At 36.8% G+C, this 27713-nt stretch overlaps 1 protein-coding gene across 1 annotated transcript; it reads right to left on the bottom strand.

Moving 5' to 3' along the window:
• Positions 1 to 2642: 2642 nt before the first annotated feature.
• On the bottom strand, positions 2643 to 27248 carry LOC149143793 (alpha/beta-Hydrolases superfamily protein). The gene is made up of 9 exons (XM_089448178.1): positions 26825 to 27248; positions 26482 to 26724; positions 20169 to 20215; positions 15811 to 15929; positions 15562 to 15722; positions 3787 to 3896; positions 3540 to 3639; positions 3206 to 3329; positions 2643 to 2974 (listed from the first exon to the last, which is right to left on the bottom strand). The coding sequence occupies exons 1-9, from the start codon at positions 27007 to 27009 to the stop codon at positions 2849 to 2851; spliced, it is 1215 nt and encodes a 404-aa protein (XP_089304304.1). The 5' UTR covers positions 27010 to 27248; the 3' UTR covers positions 2643 to 2848.
• Between the last annotated feature and the right edge of the window lie 465 nt (positions 27249 to 27713).

The following is a 27713-nucleotide window of genomic DNA, read 5'->3' on the forward strand; positions in this document are numbered from 1 at the left end:
ACCATAGCATTGAGAAAAGGATTAATGGCGGGTGGAAAGCTTATTTTGGTCTTGAAAATAATTGTAAAACAACAAATCTTGTAATGTGGGATAAAAAGAAGTTCCTCTTTGAAACTTTAGTCACTCATGTTATCTTATATGGCTGTGAGGTTTGGGGTTGCAACATCTCCAGAGAATCATGGAGAAAGATTGAGCAAATCCAATAGTGTTTTATAACTTATAACCTGAAAATTAAAAGTAATACACCCTATCCTATTATCCTTATAGAAGCAGGTATTTCCCCTATTGAGAGCCTAGCTATGATTAGGTTTATGTTGTACAAGCACAAACTCAATAACATAGACGATCATAGACTTCCTAAGCTAGCTTTAAATTCCAGCCAAAACCACGTAAGGCTCAATCGGGGGTGGCATAAAAACACAAGGGCCTGGTTAAACTATTGGGGGATCAATGAGAATGATGCATTGCAAAACATAAATAACATTAAAGATATTGTTACTTCTAAGTTCAAAGAAAAAATGTGGTGTGAGAAAGATTTAGCAGTTAAAAGAAAATTAAGTTATTATAAGAAGGTCATCAACCCCACCCTAGAAGATCAAAAGTATCTCTCTATTTTAACTAGCTCAAAAAAGAAAATTAATATAGCAAAGATTAGAACAAATTCTCATGAACTCAATAGTAAAACAGGTCGTTCCGCAATTCCTAAAACGCCATGGATGGAAAGGATCTGCCATATATGTGAGAATAGACGCATCGAGTATGAAAACCACTTCCTCTTAGAGTGCCCCGCGTACAACCACATTAGATCTCAGTTTCACAATCTTTGTTACAATACTGACCTTCCTAGCCTTTTACAATGTCAAAATTATAGTGAGCTAGGGAGGCTTCTCTCCAAGCTTTTTGAGCATAGGGATAAAATCTTAAATCAAAATAAATAATTTGTTTCTTTAGATCCGATAGACCAATGTTTGGTCTCAGCGGACGTTAACCATCATCATCATCATAAAAAATTCTTTAATTTTTTATTTTTAAATGTGATCGCAATAATATTGATTATAATTCTTTATTTAATATGTATATATATATACATTTAATATATATATATATATATATATATATATATAAGAGAATTATAACCATTATTATTGAGATCACATTAAAAAATATTATAAACATGTTAATAAAAAAATGTTATAGAGTTATAAATATAGTTTATTATTATTTAAATTTATTTTATTCGGATATCACATATGTATATTATAATTTTTATATTAAAAAAATTATTTATAATTTTATTAATAAAAACAAAAATGTATTTAAAAAAAACTGCAATACTCGGCCTGGAGTATGCCGTAAAACTGCTTCTGCTTGGCTAAGAGCTCGTCTTCCTCGGACGTAAGGAAACAGGTTAACGGCCCAAGACCCAGAGGCATCTGGCAGGAGTGAGAGCCTGCTCCCGATTACGGACCACCAGCAGGGTTATGCCAGGTGGCGTGGTTTTCCTATTTAACAGTGATGAGTCAACCCAGCATTCGCGGATAGCAGCCAGAGATGGCTGTCCTCACTGTTGGTTTGACACCTGAGTTGATAGGTTTTACCACCTTCGGAAAAAAAAAAAAAAAACCAAAAAAAAAAACAAAAAAAAAACTGCAATACTAACACCACGATGACAAAAAAGTATATTGGAGACGCTTGGTTTGCCTTCAAGCGGATGAAGATTCTCGAAGCCTTCATCCTCGAAGCTCTTCTGCTCTTGTTCTGAGCGCAGAAATCATTTGCAATCATCGCGCGAGGGTAAGGCAATTGTTGAGGTGAGGAGAAGGCTAATCTTATGCGCAATCTACGTTAATGTAGAGTTTAGCCATCCACCATGGAAATATTTCTTAGGCAATCTACGTTATTGTAGAGTTTCGCCATCCACCTTGGAAATATTTCTTAGGCATTCCAAACCAAAGGAAGCATTGACAGTTGTCTCCACCTATGATAAGGATATGCCTAAGTTATGTGTCATTTTCAGCAGTAAATCTTTAGATAATACATAACAAGTCAAAAAAAAATGCTTTCCAGGACATTCAAAATTCTAGTAACACTGTTTGATACCAGCCAGGAACTTCTACTATCAATGTTCAAACAGTTAGTTTTATCCATAGCAACAACGCTATAGGCTTCCAATTAGGCTTGTTCTAAAATAAACTTGAAACCAATAGATATAACAATATTTGCAGAAACTTGAACTTATTCCCATGTCTGACCTATAAGGTGTACAGAATCCAGATACTACATCTCAATCCTGACTCAATAGCTTCAAGTAGGTAGATTGATCAACCGATGTAGTCAAATAATGTTGCAAGAAGCCAATGACACTGCGTCATAAGAGATTAGACATATAAGATCCGAAGAAACCCACCTAGTACTTCTCATTCCCTGAGAAGTTCTGTAGTAAACAGATTCAGCTTATTTTTCTGAATTCAGGTTCCTGTGATTCATATTGAATTAAGAAAAAACATGGGTAGAAATTCAGCTTATATCAACTAGAAAAAACAATAATGAATAAACACGAAATTTAGCACTGAAGTGAGCTTATATCAACTAGCAGCATAGAAAAAACAATAATGAATAAACACGAAATTTGGCACCTGAAGTGAACTAGATTCAACATTTTCATCTATTAAAAGAATAACATATACGAGATTATACAGTAAGCTTCGCAATCATTATCAGTCAACATTTTCATGACGGAATTCCACCATGTTATATATTAAGTTCAAATAAAATAATATGTAAAGGCAAACTCTCCTGCCAGTTTCTTAAATTATAAACAATTGAATCCTCGTATTACACAATATTGCTACACTCTTGTTAGGTCTTCAGGGAAGATTTCATTTTCTTCATTCTCGCTAAAAAATTTCCGACAAGCATACAACACTGCTGAATGGAATGCCGATGCATTGTCGAGGAAAGCAAAGTGACCCGCCTACAGGCACAAACAAACAACATGTTAGTAACCCGTTTCATAGGCATGCACATTCTCTAGTAGTTGTTCTATGATAACAGTCTCATTACTTAGCTGTTATTGATCTATCCACTTGTTATCTAAATTAGATCTATTTTGAATAAGCATTTAAATTTAGCATTCATGAATATCATTTAATAATTTAAAATAAATACACATTCTATGAACTGCTTGAGAAAAAAGATTACACACTTGAGGCACTCTTATGATCTCAGCAGGAACACTCATAAGTTTACGAGCCTCCACAGCTCCTTCATAATCCATCCAGTCATAATAACCATAGATAAAGGTGGTTGGTACTTTCCATTCTGGTGCACTGCAAAAAAACGAAAAACCGGGGGAATAGCAAGGGCATTCAGTTGGTATGACAATATAAAATTTCTCTCCGTTAGCTTTTTCAGTTCATAATATCATTTACTGCATAGGTTACAGGATATTAAAATATTTAGAGAATTAATAATGATCCAAAGTGAATAAAACCCTATGTCTGGTACAAATCTTGCAGATCAGGTGTAATGAGGCCAACCTTCTTACAAGAGGTGATCGAGCAAATGCTCCAAAAGCAAATATATACTTCAGACACAGCTCCCCAGACGCTTTAGCAGCTAATGTGTGGTAGACATAATCTGAAATCATACCACAAGAGCAGAACCATATCAATATAAACAGTCGTACGAAAGAAACGAGATGTCATTTCATGTTTTCACACCATCACTTTCAGGACGAGAAAGTTTTAAAAAATTAATAATCAGTTTGCAACGATACATGATTACCTGAAAGCAATTTGGCCTCAACTTCATTCAATGTATCACCAGTTGTACGGGTCACAAACCGAGCACTTGTATATCCTTTTACTATACGTGGACCCCAAGGCCCTAGACTCCTACACAAGCACGATTTTTGACAATGAAATTAAAACCCCTGCAGTCCACAAGATTGTAATAGTAACTGAACTAAACAGTTTGTCAAATAAATTTCAACCAAATAAATTTCCAGAAATATAAGGGCAACATCAGTACCATGGACGACAAGAAATATTAGAAGAAAGCACTCCATTCAAATCAAAAGATTTTGTGCAAATACAGACAACACCAGCACTCTCAACTGTGCCAAATTGCCAAGACATGCCAAACGACATCACAAAAGTATGGTGTTGGATGAATCACATGCAGAAAACGGGGCAATTTTTTTCCCTTGGATCATCCAGATTTAGAATCTCAACGGAGTAAGACACAGTTCCCTCGTACTATTAACAAACTGCAGAAATAAAACCCCATACAAACAAATTCAACTGTAGATCTGCGTGCGAATAGTTGACAATCAGCCTATGCACTTTCAAAGAACTACTTAAAGTAGCAATCAATGGGACTTGCCGGAACTAAAAAACAGAAAAAGGTAAAAGCAATTCTTCTAACAGTTAAATATCAGAAATCAGAGTACGCACATGGTTTTTGACCTTTCACCATTTATTTTTTAAATTAAAGAGGGATTTCTATTAGCATGCCGGTAACAGTACTTGTAGACCACAGAAGACGAGCCATGGGGCTCCCATCTGATCTTGATAAATAGCATCACATGTCTGAATATATCATATCCAGTAAAATTTATCAAAACAGATCATAACAGTATCTATACTTGGTTTATAACCATATGTATCTAGTACTGCTTGTATGGTCTTTTACCGAAACAAACCTTATTGTCATTATAACAAAGTTTGCAATGTCCAAAACACAGAGAAATCTACTAAAGATATTTTCAAAAAATATACACAAGATCCAGCAAAATTTATCAAAATAGATGATAACAATATATATACTTCAGCTTGTCAGAAATCGGACAGCTTTCTCATGTATATATTCTCCATATCATATATACGATCTTTTACTTTGTAAAAAAAAAAAAAAAAATCTGTACTTCAGCTTATAATCATTTCTATCTAGTACTGCCAATATTGTCTATTATTGAAACAAACCTGATTATTATTATGACCTACTTTGTAACGTCCAAAAAGCTATAGAAATCTACTTAATACATTTTCAAAACTAACTGGTGAACGACTAGAGGTTGCTTCTTGGTAGCACCGGGACTTGGCAGTTTTGGGGCCGATACCTAGGATGGTCCCTTCCCCTGTGGCTGTGCTGCTCCACAGCCATGATTCTGGCCTCTGCTGCCTCTTGGATCCAGTTTCGCTACCCATATCTCAGATTTCTGGCAATGGCATACTGTGAAAATATATATTCATCCATCATATCTGCTGTAATATTCTCAACGGATTGGAGCGAGGGTACAATCTCATTTGCTGCCTTCTAAGGGATGTCTTCATCTTCTCTGGCTGGCTGTTCATGATTCTTTTGTAGGGAAAGCTCTGATACTTACCAACAGATCTATCACTAGATCCCACTTGCTGTTATCCTCTTGGATTTTCAATTGGAGGGCATGGCCTAAGGTAGAGATGTTGTATCAATTTTCTTACATAACATCCTCATTATCTCAAATCATTCTGGTTATAACATCTCTGACAGACCATTTAGTGTTAGTTGATGCTTGGAAACTGACCTTTGCCCATCGGTGTTGCAAAGGTCCTAAGGGTAAAACACAAAAGCACCATCAGTCTCCAACATTCCTCTTGTCTAGAATTCTTCCCTCCCTTTGCTCTACATACCCCTAAACCGGGGTACAGTGTTGAGCTTCAAAAACTTTACAATGAACCTTGATGCAGTCAGCATATCAGAATCTAGTTTTCTTCTTCTCCCCTTTTACAGTCTTCTTCTCCTCAGTAGCTTGAGCCTTCCCTTTGGACTGGTGCGTAGCATGTCTCTTTCGGGCTCAAGTTTGGATGGAGTGGGAAGGTAACATGCCTTGAGGCTTTCCTCTGCCTTTAGTCCCATGATTCTCCCTCAACAAGACTTCATCATTCTCATCAATTTTCAACTCCCAAACAATCTTCCTTCCTGTCTCCTCCAGATACAGTGTGAGCTCCACTAGCAAGGTGAATGAGGTGCTTTCTTTCAACACAGAAACAAATGGACTCCAACTTCTATGCTTAAAAGTAGTGTAGTTGGATGAAGATGAACAGAAGGAAAGAATTTGTTGCCCTCAGAATGTGCTAGTCTTAATGTAATATCCCCAAATAGAGATACTAGAAAAACAACAATATTTTTAAAACAAGGGCACAGCAAAATCTGAAATTTTATTTGCATATAAAAATCAGGAATTACAACTATGAAAATTACTTGCTGAAATAAACACAAATCTGAAACTGTCCTCTAAATTTTTATTTCTAAATTGACCTCCACGCCTGATGAATGATTGCAGCCCAGAAAAGATTATGTGATGAATGATTACAGCCCAGAAAAGATTATGTGCTAGGGTCTCACAAACCATAGCTCTTCCACCGAAACACACCCTTCTGACTAGGGGGAGCCCATATGTCTCTCCGAAACCAGGGATACTCAAAGGTTGTCAGACCTTAAGCCCAAAATTGCAGCAGCATAGAATAGAAACTCACAATGAATATCTTTCCCAGCTATCAAAGCGACCTTCTCCTTTTATAAATTATGGAAGTCAAATTATCCATGCAAGACTCTGCCTTCAACTTCCATGCATTTCAGTTAACTAATGGTGAACTAGGATGAGATGGCCATGCACATGGCTAAAGGAAGTACGCTTGAGTTCAACTAAAGTAGAAGTGGAGAGAAGAAGCATGTGTTTAGTCTAGTGGAGATACTCTTATGTCAAATTGTTGTGAAGTGGGAGAGAAAAAAAGCATGTGCCTAGTTAACTAGACCACACGCTCAGTTATCTCCCCATGCATGCACATGTTGTAGTTAACTCCAAGAAAAGTGCCAACTCATTCCTAAATTAGTGCATGTGTCCCAATGGTCTTTAGTTCACTCATGCATGTGCTCCAAATAACTCCCAGTCACACTCAGTCTTATCCATGCGCATTAATCCTCGTGCATGCGCCCAAACCCAATGTGGCTCTGCGTCCTTTTCCTCTTGGGTAAGCCAAGGAAAGGAAAACCGATTTGCTATTAGTTTCCCTGGTTTGAGTTGGGGGCATTACACTTAATGATATCTTTGATTCCACTCATTCAACACCTCTGAGTCTCCCTGTATAGGGTCGTCGTGCTCCTCATTGATTTTTGATATCCGTTAAACCACATGACGTGAACTAGGCAAAAAGGGTATATTTGTCAATGTGGCATTCCCTCTTAAGGGGATATATTCTCTTCTTGATGACTTTATCCTTCTATTGTTTCCTCAAGATTCTCTTGTCCTATACTTTCAACTTGTTTTGCATGGGAGGAGCAGTGTTCTTCACTAGAGAGTTATGTTTGGTTGGACCTTGATTCTTTGAAGAGACTTATTTTTTCCCCTTTATGAGGGGCTTTGCATACTCCATTCTCCATGGCCAAAATTCTCTTGCATCGTTTAGTAAAGCTCCCATATTCATGGCACCGTTGCATTTGAATGGCAAGTGATCATGGTAAAGGGTTTGGAAATGAGACCACTCATAGAGGTTAAGTTGTAGTTTCTCTAGCAACTTTGCAACCCTTTTTTGAGATCAACCTCCACAAAAATTCAAGAACAAGCATAAGACATTGGATATTCTATGTTTGTAGCACAAAAACTTATTTTCCTATTGCTGGAAGAGATCGAGCATCCCAAAAAATAAACACTGGAGGGGACACACTGAGAGATGAATAGTGACAAGGACTTCCTCCTCTTCATTAAAATCCTCTCATGGGGATCACCTGTTTAGGTACATATCTCTCAGTCCCATGAAATATGACCAACTTCTAAGGATGAAAATGCGAGCTTTCTTCAAGTTGAACAACTAGGCAAAAAATCCCCTTCCGCATAAGAAGCCTGACATTTTTCCCGTGATCTCTAAATGCCAATTTTTCTAAATCCATGTTTCCATTGATTTAAGAGAGGACCAAATACCAGTACACCTGCCTATGAGGGTTGCCTACAAGAAATTCAAAGCTTTTCTCTAAGGCCTTGCAAAAAGAAAAGTCCTAGAATCTGAACTTTGGCCTCTTCACAGGGCGCCTTTGCTTGGAAAATTTCTTAAAGAGCTACATGACTATGGCCCTGTTGACCACTAAAGTGACGTCTGATGATTATATGAAGACTACATGCCCAAGGATGATCTAAAGGACACTTGTACCATCAGATATCATCAGTCAACAAAGTTTTTTAACTCTACTTCTATTTTCTCATCATTTTTCTAGTACCCAGATTCCACACCCTGTGGGGAATTGTAATACTAATAAGTGATACTAGTCATGATGAGTTTTGAATATGTAAGTGGCCTAGGATGTTGGGACTCGATCAACAAATGAGTACACCTTGGAGTGTTTTTTTTATCTGGTTAATTATCCTTTCTTTTTCAGAGACGGATAATTTTCTGGGTTTTTTCACCCCCTTTTTACCCCAAAGTCGGGGTGACGGTTTGAAGGTTGAGCCCTTAACACATCTTAGTGTCTAGAGTCGATGTATATTACCATACTAGATCACACAAAAAAATTCGTGGAATTTGGTTAAGTCTAGGTAGTTATTTTTTAATTTTTTAGGATTTCCGCACTACGGAAATTGCTAATAAAATTATACTTGTAATGTAATAAGTGATGTCTAGAGAAATTGAATGAGGTATGAGTAATGAAATTTGCACCTCTCAACCTCAAATTTCTACTATGACACACTTTGATGGGTTAAAATGTGTTTTGAACCCTCAAAACCCACTTTTCCTAAGTTTAGTGAGAAATCTGGCAATTAATTAAGCCATAAATTAAATAAATGGAGAAAACTAAATATCCACACATGCTAAATGTTGTGGAAATGAGGTGGAAAATTATGGGAGAGTTAAATTGAAGTCCCAAAGTGATGTGGACTCCTAAAATAAAAAAAAGGACGTGTTCAAATAAAATCGAATTTCTGGCATTAAAGAAGAAAACTGCTTACTTGGAAATTCGAATTTGTGAAATTAATGCACATTTGGGAGGATTTGGGAGAATATTTGGTGGAGATTTTTGTGGAAAATTGTCCCCACCTGGGTTACCACCCATATACACTTGTCATTCTATCATAAAATTCGAATTTGGCACATAAGGGAAAAAAAATGATGTCCACTTGCCAGAATTCGATTTTTACACTTGGCATTGGAGCTCCATTCAACAAATTTGAATTTTTCTTTGGGATTGTCACCTCATGCCACCTATTTAGTCACTGCTACATTAGGATTTGCTCCAATTTCATTTGTCATTATCATTCTTCATTGGGATTTGCTCCCAACTCTCTATATAATAAAGCCATGTGCTCTCACATTGTATCATGTAATAAACTATTGGGCTTGAGGAAACTCTGTCATTTTGTACTTGCATACTTTCTTAATATAATCAAGATTTTGGGGCTATCTGGCTAGTGTTCTCTTGGCATTATAAAGTGATGCCCTTTCACACTACTGCTATTGTGTTTAATTTCTTTCGCATGTTGAATTAATATTAGTTTATGCTTGCCATCTTGCTTGGATTGATGTGTGCAAGCTATCTTGCACATATCATTGATTTAGAGTAGTATTCTAGGGATAAGCTTGCGAATTCATTTTAGGAGGAATGTTTGGTTTATCTTATTCATTATATTGCTCTAATATTGTGCAAACTAATACGTGTTCAAGTGTGTAGAAAATATCACTTGTATTGTTTGCAAGAATCCTTCTGGAAGTGGGAGAAATCTCAATTAGATCAACTTATTCCTAGAGTCACAGCGATCCAAGACTCAGCTATTTTTTCGCTCGAAGTTTTCCATTCAACGAAGAGCAAAAAGGAGTTTTTTTAGTCTATAGCTACTTAGCCATCCATTTAAATTCAAAAATACTTATTTGATTCTAGTTCTTTCAAAGTTATATTTCCTATTCAATAGTCATTTCTAAAGCTAGGCAAATATGGGGTTCACTCCCATTACTTGATCTAATACTTTGTAAATTAAATTCTAAGTTTAATTTTGGTTTCTTTTTCCTAATTTCACACTGACAATTGGTAATTTTTTTGTGTTTTGCAGCCCATAGCCTTGAGCATTGAGCAGCAAGGGACTTGAGGAGAAACTTTGGAAAACAACTCACTCGTGTGTATGTAGGAGCCCCTCATGCTTTCCAAAGACTAATTTCTAGGGCAGCCATAAGCACTTGGGAGAGAGTTGCAAACTCATCTAGACCGTGAGCCTTTTGAGTCCTGTGAATCTCTTTTGGAGAGTTTTTTTCCATCTTCAAGTTTGTTGTTGTTATATTTTTTGGGGAGAGAGTCTAGCTTTGTAGAGTCCCATCTTTGTAAAAATCTCTCTTAGAGGCATTTTTACCCACTTTAAGCACTAATAAAATATTAAAAAAAATTGTTGGAGGGAGCTTGGGGTTTTTTCCATGGCATCCCTCTTCCTCATTTAGAGGAGGGATTCTTGTGGGTGGCCTAATCTTGCTTTTAGTTTTTTTTAGCTTTCTAGCTTTTAAATTTCATATTGTGCATGCTTAAAATCAATACATTTCACTCCACATGCAAATTTTTTTACTAATCTTGTATTTAAATTCCCACATGCATACGCTCTCAAGTTTTGCAAACTATTTCTCTTTGAAACATTTGCTGAAGCATTAGTTTAATTTGGGGAATTAACACAATTTGCACTTCATCTAAGCATTTTAGTATAGGAAGGCCCCAAGCCTCATTAAAACTTACTCCAACTTAAGTTGGTTGAATAGACTTTTAGGGACCCTCTACCTCTATTGACTCCTCATTTTGAGATCCAAATATTTGGGCAAGGATGAGGTTTAAGAACTAGAGTTCAATTGTAACTTTGCCTTAGCACTAATTAATAAAATAAACCAAGAACTCATTCCATTATATTTGCTTTGTTTGCAAAGTTCTTAAATTTCTTGCTCTCTTGATGGTTTAAAGCCTCACATGCAAATCTTATTTCAAAAGTCACTTTGAATGCAATCATTGTAATTCCTTTTAATTTTGCAACAAGGTTAATTTTTCTTGTACTTGGAAATTGGCTTATCTTTTGGTTTAATTGCATATTGTCATGAATGGTTGAGTTCACTTTCAAGTACTATTATTTTGGGTTGCAAACTTAATTGCATGTTGTCATCTTAGTCTAACATTTGAGTTATTTTTGTATCCTTTTGAGCAAGATAGTCTCCATGCTTTGATTTGTAGACTTATTCATCTTGAAAGCATTTATAATATCTTGTGCTAAGAATTCATTGTCTCACTTTTCAGGATTATTTTGGCTTTCCATTTGAAAGCATTTCACTTCATTTTAAGCAAAATAAAATTTCATTTCTTAAAGAGCACTACTTTGAAGGCACTGGTTGTTTATGTATTTCATGCTTATCTTATGTACTGATGGTTATTGCTCATATCAGTTTTGCTTATAAATCTTAAAGAAATAATCTATTTAACTCTAACAATTCTCCTACCAACTCACATATTTTTAACTTAACTTTTCATTAGGGACCACCCCCCTTAGCTAACCTAGGAGAGAGTCGGGATTAGTGTAACAGCCCCTTCTCTGAGTTCCCTGCCACCAACCACACCTTGTGGGGTTGAAGGCTTTTCTCACTGACTTGTAGGTAGGTGTAGGCGGCAGGGTCAACAGGGCCTAAACGGCTCTGCATCAAGACTGAAGCCATGGGATGGAGAGCTATGAAAACCACTCCCTCCTTTGTGCATTGAGATGGGATACACAGCCAAGCTCACTTCAAGATCAAAACTTTAGCAGAGTGTGCACTTGGTGAAAAAGCCCTCACCCCAAAGTAGTGAATACCTTACTCCAAAGAGTCAAGCAGTGCTTCTTTCTCCTTTGATTCTTGATTCATCCTAGATCTTTTCCTCGAGCTCATCAATACCATGCAGCATCCAACATTGATTATTGCACTTCTCAAAAACAAAAGAGATGGAAATTTGCAATTTGTTGTGGTGAGCCTTTAGCGTACCATTAGCACTTTTCAAATTGTCTTAATTGAGGTGTGTTGCAAATCCTAGATTGACTTCTTCTCGTTCAACAAAAGGAGGGGGAGGTCATAATTACACTTCAACTCCTCATACATGTCGAAGAGATGAACATTGTCACTCTTAAGTGGAACGGCCTACTTATGAAGCTAGATAATGGTCTCATTTTGAAGTCGGATATTGGTTTCCCACATTGATAAATTCTGGTCAAACTTTGGAAGCTTCATTCTACAGAGAAGTAACTTCATTTTGAAGTTGAGCAGTGGTGTTTTTTAATAAGCATGAATATCCTGCAAGAAAGCAACTTTATAAAGAAGTTTGTCATCAATAGTGAGCAAGGAACCAATCTTCTCGTGACATTTCTAAATGAACAAGTCTTCTTCTTCATCAAAGTCAACAATTTGCATAGCCTTTGAGCAAGCGCACCAAACAGAAAGGGGTCCCACAAAAAAGTGGTTCCCTATCAACAAGTCCTTAGAAATCAAATAGCCTCCCAAGCCCACAAGTAAAATTAAAATTTCCCAGGTAAAGGATATAGATCACCTTAAAATATATAGCCTTCACTTTCAGAGATTTTACTTCCCCTCCAAAATGTTATTTTCACTCCAAATGTTTTTCACTCCAAACAAAAGTGAGATTGATTCACTTTTGTTTTGATTAAAAAAACTTCAGCTTTATTCGAAAAAGGCATAGTATATGGGCTACTCATATGCCCGCATTTCCAGCAACGAGCCTCCAGAATCTGGTGAATTAAAAATTGCTTGAACTATAATTTCAACCCTTTCGATGGACTCAAAGTCCTTATTATAGTCCAAGATCACAGTTTTGAGAGGGCGTGGTTGCAGTTTCGGGTGGAATGGATTTTCATGGAGTGATTCTTCCTGTTTTAAAACCAGAATAAGAAGAAAAGCAGAATAGTGCACCTTATTCCACGCTCTCCACAAGTATTCTTTTAACAAAAGGTGTAATTGGGTAGGCGATTTAATCACTAGCGTACTCCCTACCAACAAAGAAACTCAACCATCTGCCGTCAACAACTTAACCTATAATGGAATGAAATTATGGATAGTTTGAAAGGTTCAAAAGAATTATATTAAATACAATCTGGAGTCTGACCACAGACTTTAGTCAAAGGGTAATATTCGGATTTCTCTTTGCTGGTAGAAGGCACCAGGCGGAAGTGAACAAGCAGCTATAAATGTAAGCTCTGCTGCATTTCACCAAAAAGAGGAGACCGCGATCAGGAAGGCAAGTGACTTCGGCTCATGGATGGGCTTATGAGCTGTGATGCAAATGGAGGGGCCGAGCTATGCGATGTAAATTCTCTGCGTACTAAGCAGAGTTGATTTTGCTCATAGTTTTGTTGGACAGAACAGTGCTGCATGGAGCAGAATTAAATGTCAAACTTTCACACAATTGCTCCACACACCATGTATTACAATTGAGAGTCTGTTCACTAAATCTGCTTTAGGGAGGGCATGCAGAGCTTGAAAGGGCAAGAGATAATTTTAAAAATCACAACTTGCATAAAGAGCCACACATAGTATGATAGCGCACACTGAGGTGAAATGGTCCAGGACAGAGATCCTAGATTTGCTGCTTACTAAGAATGCGCAGTGGACGGAAGAATGTAACAGCTTAAATAATTACTGGAGACCATGTTCATTGTAGGAGATTAACATGTCTTGGGAAGAGCCATACATGTTGCAGAAACCACCTAGCAGGGGCACAAACAAATCAAGGTTTGGGTGAGCATCAAAATGATATACATTTGCAGCTAAGCACAGAGCACAGAAGCGCGACTGCCAAATAAAACTACTGTCCTCAATAAAGCATGACCCTGTCTTTCAGTATTTGCTATAGGCTGCCTGTGCCATGTTGTCCTTTTCAACGGAACTGGACACTCCAGGCAACCTATCACACCCGAGCAATCATTCCCTGGACCAGTTCAACGTACTTTTGCTGCCCCAATAAACCTTCTGTGTACAACTAATGCTATGACTTGGAAGACACAACCAGAGGGTCTCTGGACAGATTTTTCCTAATGTTTTCTCTATTGCCCTTTACCAAGTTCGCATTTGGGTTAGACGAAAATGTCTTGTGGACAATATTTGCTTTGATCTAAAGCCCGATTTTACTGCTTTTGTCTGAAGTTTGACAAGAATGTCCAACCCAATAACAATTACCCTTTGATTGATTAACATTTACATGACCTAGAAAGTATCGAGACATGGAATGCACAGACTTATCATCTTTCACTTTTGTACATGGAAGTGTAAAGCAGATTGTTCTACCAATGAACCTAGGCTTTAGAAAAAAGAGTTTCTGAACATTTCCCTCTCACTCCAAAAGGATATATTTAGTTAACACACTTGCTGACTGTACCAAATGTAAGTCATTCCTCTTGTTGAATGCAGAAAAGAAAAAGTTTAGAGGAAAATGAAAAGAAATAAATAAAACACAGATTCCCTGTACAACAGGAGCCTTTGTCAACAAATTCTTCCAGGTTTGCATTAAATATAACTACATTTGGACAAGGACAATTGATGTGTTTCAATCAAGGAGACAAAAGAGAGGGATTTAACTCAAAGCTTAATTTAAGGCCATTGAATCATTACCACTCTGCTACATGAATAGAGACTCTATTGATTTAGTGATCAATGATTTCTGTTTGTCATCCTTACATCAATTGCAAGAAACTAGGATTACAACATAAAATGTCCCAGTTTCAAATGCAATTTGTAATTCTTATTTGCTTTGGAATGAAGCATAGATTTATAGCCATCTACAAGAACCTTTTATGCAAAGTTAAATAGACAATGTTAGTTGTTGTCACACAGCCATTATTTGTAGATGGCATCCTTAGTAAACCCAATGGCATAGGCTCGTGCACCTAACCAAGGGGGATTTCAACTAAGTACCTGCTGGCATAGTACTAACCAAATGCTGGCAATATTGGCTACAACCGGTTGAGCTAACCCCTTTGGCTACAAGCCATCATTTTTGCCCAATTGAGCCATGCATTTAAGAAACCATAAGAACTAAAATTATTTAAATGCAGAAATAAAGATACACAATGGAAATCTTTCTAATGCATCACAAGGAGTTTGGAGAATAAACCACAATTTTATTTGGACTGTGTTTTTAACTTTTCAGTGTAATGTAAAAGGGAGCTTCAAGACAGTCATACCGATATATTTTTAGTGCATAGAATACAAGGAACAGGACTTCCTAGAAGTTAACATTAATGAAGACAGAAAATAAATAATGAAAATGAGCATTGGCTGTTTAGAATTTAATTTTAACAGAATTATTTAAGTAAAATATTGCTGATTTTCTGTTCAATCATGGGTTCCCTAGACAAACACTGCTCCACCTCCTTGGATTAAGAACAATGTATTCACAAAAGATTGCTATTCCACAAGTGTGAGAATTCACAGGATAAGTACCAGAGAAAGAAATTATGAAAGTGGTAGCCAATATTACAAGAAAATTATACACTATCAGAAATAATGCATATGATCATATTCAAAGCCTTACCGAACAAACTTTTGTGGAGTGAAGTTAGATTCCCAAAGATGATTTAATATTGCACCCTTCCATGTTGCTTTAAATTGTGTTATCCACTCAGCCTTTTTATTTGACTCGTCAGAGAATCCAGCTGAGCCTACCAATATTAGGTGCCTGACATGCTCTGGATACTGCAATAAAAGTTATAGTTTTGTTAATGTATATGGAGAAATCACCAAAGTGGAAAATGAAATTTAATACAATGGATCAAGATCTCACCTTCAGAGCATATTTTGCAGCCACATAACCTCCAAAAGAATGACCTAGCAAAATAAACTGATCCAAGTTTTTAGCTTTACGCCATTCTTCGAATGAATCAATGAACCAGGCTTCAGTTTCTGTTAGGGAACAGGAAATCATATGGAAATCAGATTAGTGAAACCATGTCATCAAAAGCATCTTAAACAATCTGTGCAGATATTCAAAAAACATTATGAAGAAACATACATGACATTGGATCGCCCTAGAGCAATCTACCATTTTTCAATATCATATTAGGTGCAGGGGAGAACAATCAATTTAAGTCTTTGGGAGGATGAGATTTACGCAGGCAAAAGAAGAGGCTCCTGTCTCCCTCTTCTTTGACAGGCCAAGGGCATGACCACCTTGGGGGAGGGAAGTCACAGGTCATTTGTGCCCTAACCTTCTTAAGCTCTTCATTTTGTAGCCGTGCCAGATCATCTTCTAAAAAGATTTTGTTGGTAAGCAAAACCATAAAAAAGCCTATTGTTAACCCTTAAAGCACATACAATCTTCAAAGGATCGAACTGAAAGATAAACATAGAATCAACTCCCAACAAAGCTCGCTCAAGGTTGACGAATTTCAGGTCCATTTCATCATGAAGGAAGGACTTCCGACTGACCCATCTTTAAAGGATCAGGAGAACAAGGAAGGTCGTGATTTATGTGGTTAGGTTATTTGGGGTGCTTGTACCTTTCCTCTTCAAACTTCGTTTGCAATGCAATGTCCACAATCAAAGGTGTTTTATTTTCCTTGACAACCTGCACCCATGAAATCTGTTCTACAATTTTTTTCTGGAAGTAATAGTTTTGAGTTATTGTTTCTTGCTTGGAATTCTCCTGCAAACTGAGAATTTTGACTTGTTCGTTCTCAAGTCGGAAATATCATAATGTAGACATCAGATTTCTTCAAAGAGAGGGTAAGGTAATTGTTCAAGAGCTAACAATTTCTGCTCAAGTACAGAGCATTTTTGTTCAACTCCTGAGATATTTATTTCTTGCATAGTAATCTTAATTTGGTTTGTAGTAAGTCACTAGTTGCTTTGCTGCAGTTTTATTGTTAATACATCGACTGAGGGGCATAAGTGCACTTTGGAGAAGCCAGGGCCCAATGTAAAACCCATGCACAGCTGGAAAATGAAATCGAGTGAACTGTAGAAAGGAGCCAACATCCCAACCGCATGCAGGTGTATGACAGTTGACCTTCTACCATTATAATTCTTTGCATATTTGCAGCATTAAAAGTTTTGTTTGAAGGTAGCATCAAATAAGCCGTAAAAGATGATAGTTAAGAGCATTACCTGGAGTGTTTTAAGAGCACTTATGCTGAGCTCTTGACTTGTCGGTGATAGTGTAGGGAGACAAATAAAACCCTTGGATTGAAACAAAATGGCTAATCATGGTAGCTAATCATCAAAGTCTCCATTTGAAGAACTCTTAGAGTCAAATGTATGATAGATTTTTCAAAAACTTAGTCAAAGTATTGTCAAGTCTTAAAACTCAAATGTATGATAGTTTTTTCAAAAACTTAGTCAAAGTATTGTCAAGTCTTGAAATTGGTACGACTCTCGTAGGTTTCTCATTGTATTTGGGCACACCATTGTGGCCACAAAAAAGATCTCATAATAGAATCATATTACTTTTGGGTCTTGTTCTAGACCATGCTGAAATTGAATAAGGGGGTCTAAGGACACTTGTTCTCACATGTATGATTTTTGGATACGTGACACTAAATTCTGTGTCTAGGTTTTAGCATTGCAACTAAACCATATACACAAGGAGTGAAAATCAGGCATAAGAGTTTGATCATTCAATAAAGTAAATCGTTAATTTAATTCGTAATCTCATGTAACACGAGGACAAAAGGTTGCTTGGAGCATTGTCAAAAGATCACAGACAAAAGTCTTTTGAAAACTTAAAAAATTGCTCATTGAATTGCAAAAATTGAAGAATAAATCATTGAATCTGAGCACTGAATTGAACAAAGAGTAAAGTTAAAAACCCTTTCAAGTCAATAAAGTGTTTTCCATTTCAAAGTCAGTTGTGAAAAGAGATCTGCTTGAAATTGAATAAGGATGTTCAATGGATCATCAAAGTAAGTCAAGACATTGTAATTTGTCATCACACTTTAGGGTGCACAATTAGTAGTACCCAACACCACAAGGTGGCCTAAAATCAAGTGAGAGTGAGACATAAGCATATAAATAAGCAAGTAAGCATGTACATGCAAGCATGACAAAAAAAACATATAATCGAGCAAGTGTGACAAGTGAGCGTTAGAAAAATCACAAATGGGTAAAGCATGAAAGCATTTACTCTCTTAGTAAATCAAGGAATTACAAGAATATTGACATGAATTGCATAATTGCCTTATTGATCTTCAAAGTCAAACAGATATGAGGGATCAATTGATTGATGGAATTCAAAACAAATTAAGGGAGGCAAAATCAAATTGATAACATGTTTGATGCAACATCTGCAATAAATAACCTCATAAAAAAGGTTAATGCAATTTGTGACAAAGAGGATCTAATACAAAAGATTAATGTGACTTGTGTTACTAATGAACTCATCCAAAAGATTAACGTAACTTGTGATACAGAGGAACTTATCTAAAAGTGATACAGATGAGATCATGCAAAAGGTTGATGCAACTTTTGACACAAGACATAATGCAGATGGATGATGCTAACTGTGATATAGAGGACTTGATGAAATCATGCAGTCAATTGATGAGTGAAAATCTTATTGAAGAATGAGTCACAAGCATGGAATGACAGCAACAACAATAGCAAAAGTGAATATCAAGAAGCAAAAGAACAACATCAAGCATTACAGGATGATCTTTCCAAAATGGTTGTCAAACCTTGCGAAGAATAATCATTCAATAGAAATCAACATGGCTTGGGATATGACAAAGGAAACAACTTGCATATTCCAAATTACTCCAAACCTGTTCAGATTATGAGTGGAAGATTTCTTGAAGATGTTCAGAGTCTTCGTAACAAGTGCCAACATTGTCAGAGACTTGGTCGTATGGAGAGTCAATGGGAAGACAAATCACCTATCTCAAAAATGTCAAAAGTAGACGAAAACTAGGAAAATAATTCATTATGGATGGATAAATTCTTAGAGATGGAATCAATAAGTAAATAAGTTGCATTAGTCTTAACCATCTAGTGAAGACAAAGGTAAAGACACAACTTCATGAAGAAATGACCAATGCAAAAAGCTTTCAAACAGTTATTCCAAATAATTTTGGGTGTGCCCCAAGTCCAATTTTATATGTACTCTAAAACTAAAACATGAATCAAAGATGGTACTCTCCACACTTGAAAGAGGGGGAGCACATTGCTAAAAAGAAACTCTCCTACACCTTATGGAGGTGAGTGAAGATGGTTAGTGGTAAACCAAACCACCACATTGTTCAACTCAAATTCGTTTGTAGTAAACCAAAAACCATTAGTATCAATGGAGGATGGTTAGTGGTCAACCAAAAACCACCACATCAAGTGTAGATGGTTAGTGGTCAACTAACAAAACCACCACATAAAGAATCCAAAGCTCAAGCTTGGATCCTTTCATTTATGAATAATAGAAGAATCCAAAGGTCAAGCTTGGGTCCCTTCAACAAACTCCCCACCTTGCAATTGATAGGGGGATATCATATATCAATGATGATAGTCAGGCTTCAGTTTCAAAGTCCTAACACAATCAAAATTCAATCAGCATTTGGGAACTCCAGCATAACAACCGGTCTCCTCAAAATAAATCAAATCAACCATTGGGATGATAATCAGAAAGAATGGGAATGTATAGACATCGCAGTGGTTTCAACATCCAGATATTGGCGGGTTTTCAAGAAAATATTAGGGGTTTTTCAAGCAGATATTGACAGTTTTTTTCTGATGGCTCAAATTGGCTTGTTTTATCCTTGTAGGAGTTGTGGAACTATCCAGAAGTAGTATATAATAGAGAATAACGACTACTCCAAACATTACCAATATAAAAGGTCATGGTGATGTAGGAATGAATGGAAATGCATTGCCCTGTTTTGTTATATAGCTGTCAAACTGTAATCTCAGTGCAATAAAAGAAACAGCAAGACTATGTAAACTTTTCTATCTCCTAAATAAGCACATTCCCAAAGTTTACCCAAAATATTTATCATACAAAATAAGGCTGGAAATAGCCATGAAACAACTTGCAACCCTGGCTACATGACCATCACCTTTTGTAAGTTTGGATTTTGTTTATAATGTACCAGTATTAGAAACTTGTTGTATTCAAGGCAACCAGGTAGAAATGATCAAAGTTCCTATTACTTGACAACATACCTTCTGTGCTTTTACAGGTAAAGTCAGGTCGACTTGAGGCACCCCATCTGCCAGGAAAAAAAAAAAAGAATTATGTCAAGATATTGTATCAGGAAAACACTACTAAGTTATTATTAAATCATGTTTCTAAAAGGCTAAAGCATGTTATTTGCTCCCATACATCACTACGCAAGTCCAAATGTTAAAAAGCAGCATCCAGATGAACTAATAAATAACTTTTCAGGAGAGTTAAACAAGAGAAACACTGTGAGAAAGAAAATATCCCCCGAAAGCCAAACAGAGAACAACATCCCAGATGTGCAATCCTAAACCATGTGGACTTCCAACACATACAAGCAGGAACAGTAATTACGGCAACAGAGATAATGTTCTCAGACCCAATAAGAATGAAGTATGAACAAATGTATAACATTACTACAGATATAAATCAAAAGGATGCTATGAAAGACGGATCTCCAATTTTAGCAGGAAAAATATGGCCAGAATATTACTAACCGACATAGAAATGGTAGCCCTTACAGAATTTCTTTGAACAGCCACACATGACCATGAAATATGGCTAAATTCTAAAGCACTGGTAGTGTATACTCTTAGTTCTTGCACATTGGTAAAAGTGCAAGTGACATTCAGTGTGCCAGGGATTCCTTAGCCTAATACCGCCTTATTATAAGCTAAGATAGCAGGTCGAAAGAATACGTAACACAAATGTCTTCCTTTCTGGCCTAAGAGTTTGGCCAAACTAATTAGAAACTAATTCTTTAAGAAAATATTGTCTGTGGCACTGCCCCCTCCTGAGTCCTCTTCAAGAACTGTCTTAAAGGTCTAAATGTGAAAATTTCAACTCTCGTATAACAAATGACAAACACAGCTGCAGTAGTCTAGCCAAATGAAATTAAAACGAAATGTTATTCTTGTCTACAAAGACACCAAAATAGGTCAATGGGACTGGAAAGTACAACCTTTGATAATCGCAATAAGGAATGCCTATAGCATCTCCTAAGCAGTTACAAAAGCTAAGATTATGCAAGAGAAATTTCAATTTGAGTGTGACAATTCAAAGATCCCAGTAAAAGGACTGGCAAGCACAGATATGAGACGGCAGTACAAAAGTCTCAGTTTGTATTTGAATATTTTCTGTGGACTAATTCCTAAACAGAGAACATTGGGACTCTTTTTTCCAATCCCCAATTTAATATCCAATAAGGCCAAAGTGGTCATTTGGAACCATCATAGACTAAAGAAGAGTTAGTCTATTTATTCTTAAGAATGTCAGTTGTTGGAGCAAGTTGGTCTTTTATCTCATGCTTGGAAAGTATGATGTTGTATGGCAGGAGTAATGATACGCATTCTCTACGCTATATTGTTTAACACCACTCTCTTTACATATTCTGTCTTTCAAAGGTATTATGGTGTTGTTTATCTGCCCTGTCTCATTGTGCAGGTTATGTGAACTACTTGTGATTTCACATGTTCATTTTGATTTTCCAATTAATACCTTAGTCAGGGCATGTTGATGTCATGAGATTTGAGTTGATTTGCATAGTCGTTTCCTTTATTTTTCAAGGGCATAATGTCGGGGATCTATTGGGTCTCAATGTTATACTTATGTAGGTTTCTTTCTTTTTATTATTTTCGGCATTTCTAGGAGTTGTGCTTGCACTTCCACAATTGCATTCATACTGGTTGTACTTTTCAGGTCCTATTGACTTACTTTTGTGCTCATTCGTCACACATTAATATAATTACCCTCTCTTATTTTCGGGTATCATTTCAGCTACCCCTTCTTTTTACACCTCACTCCCAATGGCTTGATCCTATTTTTTTATCTTCGATGTGTTTAAAGTGTAAAGCATTTTCACACTTTAGTTGTTTGCCAAATCTGTGCATCCATATCATGGTACAATACACAATTAGGATGCCAAAGAATATATGCTTTTTGTGTTTATATCCAGAGTACTGCATTCTACATTTGTCTTATAGCCCAAAGTATGTTTTCCATCCCTTGCTCAGGAATTTTTCTATGCTGCAGTTCCAGTTGAGACTAACTGAGAAGCTGATCCAAAAAAACATATCTTTTGGATTTTTCTAAGGGGTGCCTTCAAACAAGATGTCTAGATATTCTGAGCATTTTGATTTATGATTCTAATCTTAAGTTTGTCTGTGTTTACTCGTAACCCAAACTGTTCACTGAATTTCTACAAATTGTCAAATTGTCAATTCTGTCATGACTTCAATGCATCAAGCTAGGAGGACTATGCCATCTGCCCATCTGCCTAAGTAGTAAGAGCATTAATCCTAGGACATGATCTGTAAGCATGCTGCTGCTTTTAATCATTGTTGCAATTTGTTTAAAGTTTATAGTATATACAAATCCTAAATATGGTCAAGAATAATATCAATGTTGCATTAATCGTCATCGGGATAGTATCGGCACGGGGAAAAATCGGAAAAAATCGTAATTATCGGGAAATAATCGGGAAAAAATCATTTGGTACAAAAATATTCATTTTTTTCATTTTTTTTTTCAATTTTTTTAATATCTAAACCATCTACAACATAAAATAAATACATTGACACATAAATATGATAAAAAAACTAATATATAAGATGTTTACTATCATTTCTAGTGCTAAAATCACACATAACATTGAATCATGTCCTGAATAGTAAGTCCTGACTCCTAAATCCCAACTCAGCCTCAAAATATCAACAAAAAATATAATAATGTATCTCATCATGTCATAATGTCATATACAATAAAATGAAGAAAATAACTAAAGTCTAATCCTATTGATTTTCTCTGCCCCTCTTGCGAGAAAATGCCACAGCTTTCCCTTTCCCTCTAGATGTAGATGCTGGTGCTGGTGGAGTTGGCAATGGAGTCTACTATGCTCTAGAAGCTGAAGAACTAGAAGTAGGAGCTATAGGAAGTCGACCACGTCCTCTACTGGTGGCAGGGGTAGCCCGGGCAGGTGGTGTCACCTGGAAACATTACAATCTCCCAATCCTGAAATCCCGAAAAACTGATAAGTCTGCTGGATTTTGAATGAAATCTAAAATTCTACTTTCTCCATATGAAATCCAATGAGGCCGGAACCACTCTCAAACATCCTGAATCATTTCATGGTAATGTTAAAAATTTAAGTAAAATGATGAAAATGAAGATTTCATCCTTTTACTTCAAGAATTTAACATTACCATGAATAGCATATCAATACTAGGGCCTAGACTTGATCATTAAGCTGCCCCACTCAAAAATTATTTGTTTCTTTCAAAAAAAATTGCATTTCGAACATTTAGCATCCCTTATAAAACCTCGCTGCCCCAATTGCCCGCGATAAAAACGGAAAAAATCGGGTATAAAAAAAACTGGCGATAATTTCGGATATTACTCGCAATAATATCGGCAGCGGGAAATTATCGCGATAAAACAATAATATCGCGATATTATCGCGATTTTAACAACACTGATTGGCTGCCCCCTAAGTTAACTCCAACTTTAACATTGATCACCTGCAAATATCTCACTTTCGTTTTCATTTTGGACATCAATTTATGATATAGTGTTTCGAACTTCCAAATGCCGTTTGACATGTCCGAAAAATTTGCAGTAACTGCATTCTCATCCATAATTTGCTTGTTAGTACTGTATTGAATGCTTTTCAGAAGGCTACATTGCAATTCATGGGATCCATCTTGTTCTCCTGCATTCTTCCACTCATATATCCCGAACATTCACTGAAGCCTGCATGTCCTTTGCTTGTAATGATTTAATTTCAGCCACTGCTAATATTCTTCGCAATTATTGTGCTACGAATTTTTTATAAATCTGGGGTTTACATTTTTAACATATGAGAACATAAAATATGGAATAGAATTCACTATTGCCATTCATAACCAAGAATAGTACAAAGAGATATTATACCTTAGTTTACCAGTACTCTTGTCCGATCCTTGGCACTCCACTCCTTTTCCCTCATCTCTGGGAAGACTGGGCTCATCTCACATGCAAGAAAAGAATGTTCTAGCGCAAATTCACCAGCATTACTAAGCTATTTTCTCTCTGATTCTCCACTCCCCTTGAGAGGGCCTCACCATATAGAACTTTCCTGGACCCAGGAAGATGTATCTGAACACCTAGGTTCATGAGAAGTTATGAAGCTTTTCCAATAATTGACCTTCAACCAACGGCCAACTCAAGATTAGATGGGTCAGGCTGATCTTGTGAATGACCTGTTCTCGAAGTTTGACCCCCATTGCTCCCAGGATGAAGGCAAGATGAGGGCACGCTGTGTACTCAAGTGCCAGGCTGTGCGATGGGTCATAATATGGCAAGCCTATGGGAGCAATGGGCTGTTAATAGGGCACAAACAAGAGGAAAATAGAATGCATTCAGACCAGCAACTTTGTAAGGTTGAGACTAGGTTCCTCTAACTAACATAAGGTGACAAAAAGGGCTGTAACACATGTACCCTTGCCACACTCGCCATGCACCTAAACTGTATAAAGCATGGAAAATGTGTACAAGTTTCAGAAATGGAAATAGGGCACAAACAAGGGGAAAGTAGAATGCATTCAGACCAGCAACTTTGTAAGGTTGAGACTAGGTTCCTCTAACTAACATAAGGTGACAAAAAGGGCTGTAACACTCGCCATGCACCTAAATTGTATAAAGCATGGAAAATGTGTACAAGTTTCAGAAATGGAAACACCTGGAACTGTGATCTTCCAAATAAGTATGTGAGAGGAAATACAGTATATATATATATATAGTATTTCCTCACAGTATATATATATATATATACACACTGTGAGAGGAAATAAGAATAATAGATTAATTTGTAAATAGTTTTAGAAATGAATTAGAAGTTACTTTGATTTCATTTTTCATATATTAAGGTTTTCAACTTCCTATGGGTTCTACACCCTCATGGCCACTTCGGGTTTCTGAGGCGTTTCCAAGTTTCCAAAATAATTTGATACTGGTAAGTGGGCAGTTTAGGATTTTCGTGCAACAAAACCATGCACATTTTATCTGTCCCGCGTGCTCCTATTACACTCCGAATCAAGTTAGAATTCTATGTATTCTCTTCCTTTACATGTCACACATTTCCCTGTCTGTCCCCGAACTGCATGCTACACTTCTCTCCTATCGCATCCATGTTTTCAATCCCTGTCGTGCTCGTCTGTGTCACGCGTGCCTGTTGTTCTAGCTTGGCACACACTACAACTTAACAAAATCAATGCTTCTGCATCACATTCTCACAGGATAAGGCTCTATAAGAAAAGGAAAGGAAAGCTGATAAAACTAACATGTGTTCGCTTTGACGTTTCCCCAAAAGAGATTGCTAACGTTCTAAGACCTAACTTGATTTTCGGAAGAGAGACATGGGAATAAAACAAAAGGGAATTCATCCAAATATAACAAAATGGATTCTTACAAACAGTTCAATACAAAAGTAAGTGTGCAGCTCATGTTTGATACTAATCTACCAAATTCTAGTAGAAAACACAACTGAAAATGCGGGATACCAGTACATTATCCTGTAGACGGTGATGCAAATCTTCATGTAATACTACCTACTACTGAATCGCGGCTGAAATGAATTTCAAGTTCAAACATCAGAAAATTGAAATGAAAAGCCCTACAAAGAATAGTAATCTACTTTCCTTAAAGACTTGACGCTATTTTTCATGTAACAGCATAGGTTGTTTTGCCACGATGGGCTTCACTAGTTCTTTTGCTAATCTGAACCTCTCAGTTAAAGCAATTAGCAACTTTTTCCGGAATTTTTCAAAATTCGCGAAATCTGTAGCCATGGCAATCATCCATGCAATTTTTTAATAGAATTCACAAAAGAATTGTTAAGACATTCTGTAAAATCAACTCATATATTTGGTTCAGATTTGATCCTCATGAATTTTCACTGAATTTCATTGCCACCCAATTCGAACACGAACACAAACCCTGTTAGGAACAATTTCGAAACTTGTCCTGTAATACTCTAGTCTCATGAATCTGCTCTGTCCACTTACTAATTAGTCGTCTTCTTTTTTCTCAAGAAAAATAGTAATTTTCATTATATAAAATATTGAAAATTACATACCATAGATACTAAAAAGAATATATAGAATATATGCATATCTCAAAACTGGTGGCCATAACTACCCAATCCTGTATAAAGTTCAAAAATCACTGATACATAACTGTAACTGGAAACAACTAATTAGTCATTAAAGCAAAGAATTCCTCCGCAAGAAAGCACATCCATTGGCTTAAAAAAATTAAAAGAAGAAACAAAAGATTACAAACCCCAATTGGTCGATGGCAATAACCCTGAAGCGACTGGCGAGTGCATCGAAGTTCCGGAAGAAGAAGCCCTGGGAAGCCCCGTAGCCATGAACCATCACCAAGGTCGGTGCTTTGCTGTTTTCGGCAGTCTCATAGGTAACAGTGTGTATGAAGCGCGGCTCGTTGCTTGAAGACCTGAACCATCTTACCTTCGATCCAGGGGGCCCGCTACCAATATTGACCTCCTCTTCCACATAGGGAGTCCTGCAAACAATTTAACCATTCAATTCCCACGAAATTCGAATGAGGAATCGCGCGTAGCTTTCTATGGATTCAATTAATCAATAGATGTAATCTTGCTTACTTGACGAGGGAAAGGAGACTGCGTTCGGAGGCAATGACTTCTTTGATGGAGGTGGGAATCCATCTGAGAGCAGGAGGCCAACGAAGGATAGACCACGATCCACTTCCGGTGGCAACCTCTGGTGCTTCGACTTTAGCTATTTCTTCGGCCATTCTGGACCATCTACTGGGCATTCGAGTGCTCATCGACCATTAATGCAGTGTCATCCGTGTTGTTGATCTTTATATCATGTGTTGGGCCTCAGCTGTCTCCTCCGCAGACTTCTGGAGAGTCAAAACAAAAACTCGGAATTGGCACTCCCTTCGTCATGTTAACTTATTGGAAATTGACACGTCTCTTTTATGGTGCTCACCAGCAACCTCCCCTGTATTGCTGATCAATGCCATGACGACTCTCCGACACTTGAGCGAGGCCTTTCTTGGAGGGCAAGGCTAAAACTCCCCTGGGCTCCGCGTGGTCTAACGAGGCAGAGAGTTGCCTGGAAAGTTATGGAAATTTTAGTTATATTAGAGAAAATCTGGCAAGGATTTTTGTAAATCCAAATTATAGTTATTTAAACTTCAAAATTTTAGGTGTCATAAATATTTTTGATGGTGTTGAATTCATTTCCGCCATCAAAAATACGATTCAACCACTGCCCCTACAAGATTTAAAAAAAAAATTGCCCAGATTTTGGCCACTTTTAGCCGTCCGGGCAATTCCTCCGCCTCGTTAGACGACTCCGGATTTGCAGATGGCTTTTAGAGAAGTGTAACTCCGGATTTGCAGATGGCTTTTAGAGAAGTGTAAATAATTGATAATTTATTTAAATAGATACTTAATTTCAGTGATTAGATTTCATTGTGATAGTTTAAGATTATGAGTTATTTCCTGTAATAATAAGGTTGAA

Source organism: Pinus tabuliformis, chromosome X, assembly GCF_031772625.1.
Source record: "Pinus tabuliformis cultivar Carrire ecotype Pingquan chromosome X, CPIR1, whole genome shotgun sequence".
NCBI classification, from domain to species: Eukaryota; Viridiplantae; Streptophyta; class Pinopsida; order Pinales; family Pinaceae; genus Pinus; species Pinus tabuliformis.

Bases quoted from the DNA above. Each gene is read 5' to 3' on its own strand.
- LOC149143793 (XM_089448178.1), bottom strand. From the start codon at position 27,009: ATGAGCACTCGAATGCCCAGTAGATGGTCCAGAATGGCCGAAGAAATA. The intron at 20,216-26,481 runs GTTTGTAATCTT...TTTTCCTGGCAG, and splicing joins ATTGCCATCGACCAATTGGG to ATGGGGTGCCTCAAGTCGAC. The intron at 3,640-3,786 runs GTAATCATGTAT...GTATGATTTCAG, and splicing joins TGAGGCCAAATTGCTTTCAG to ATTATGTCTACCACACATTA.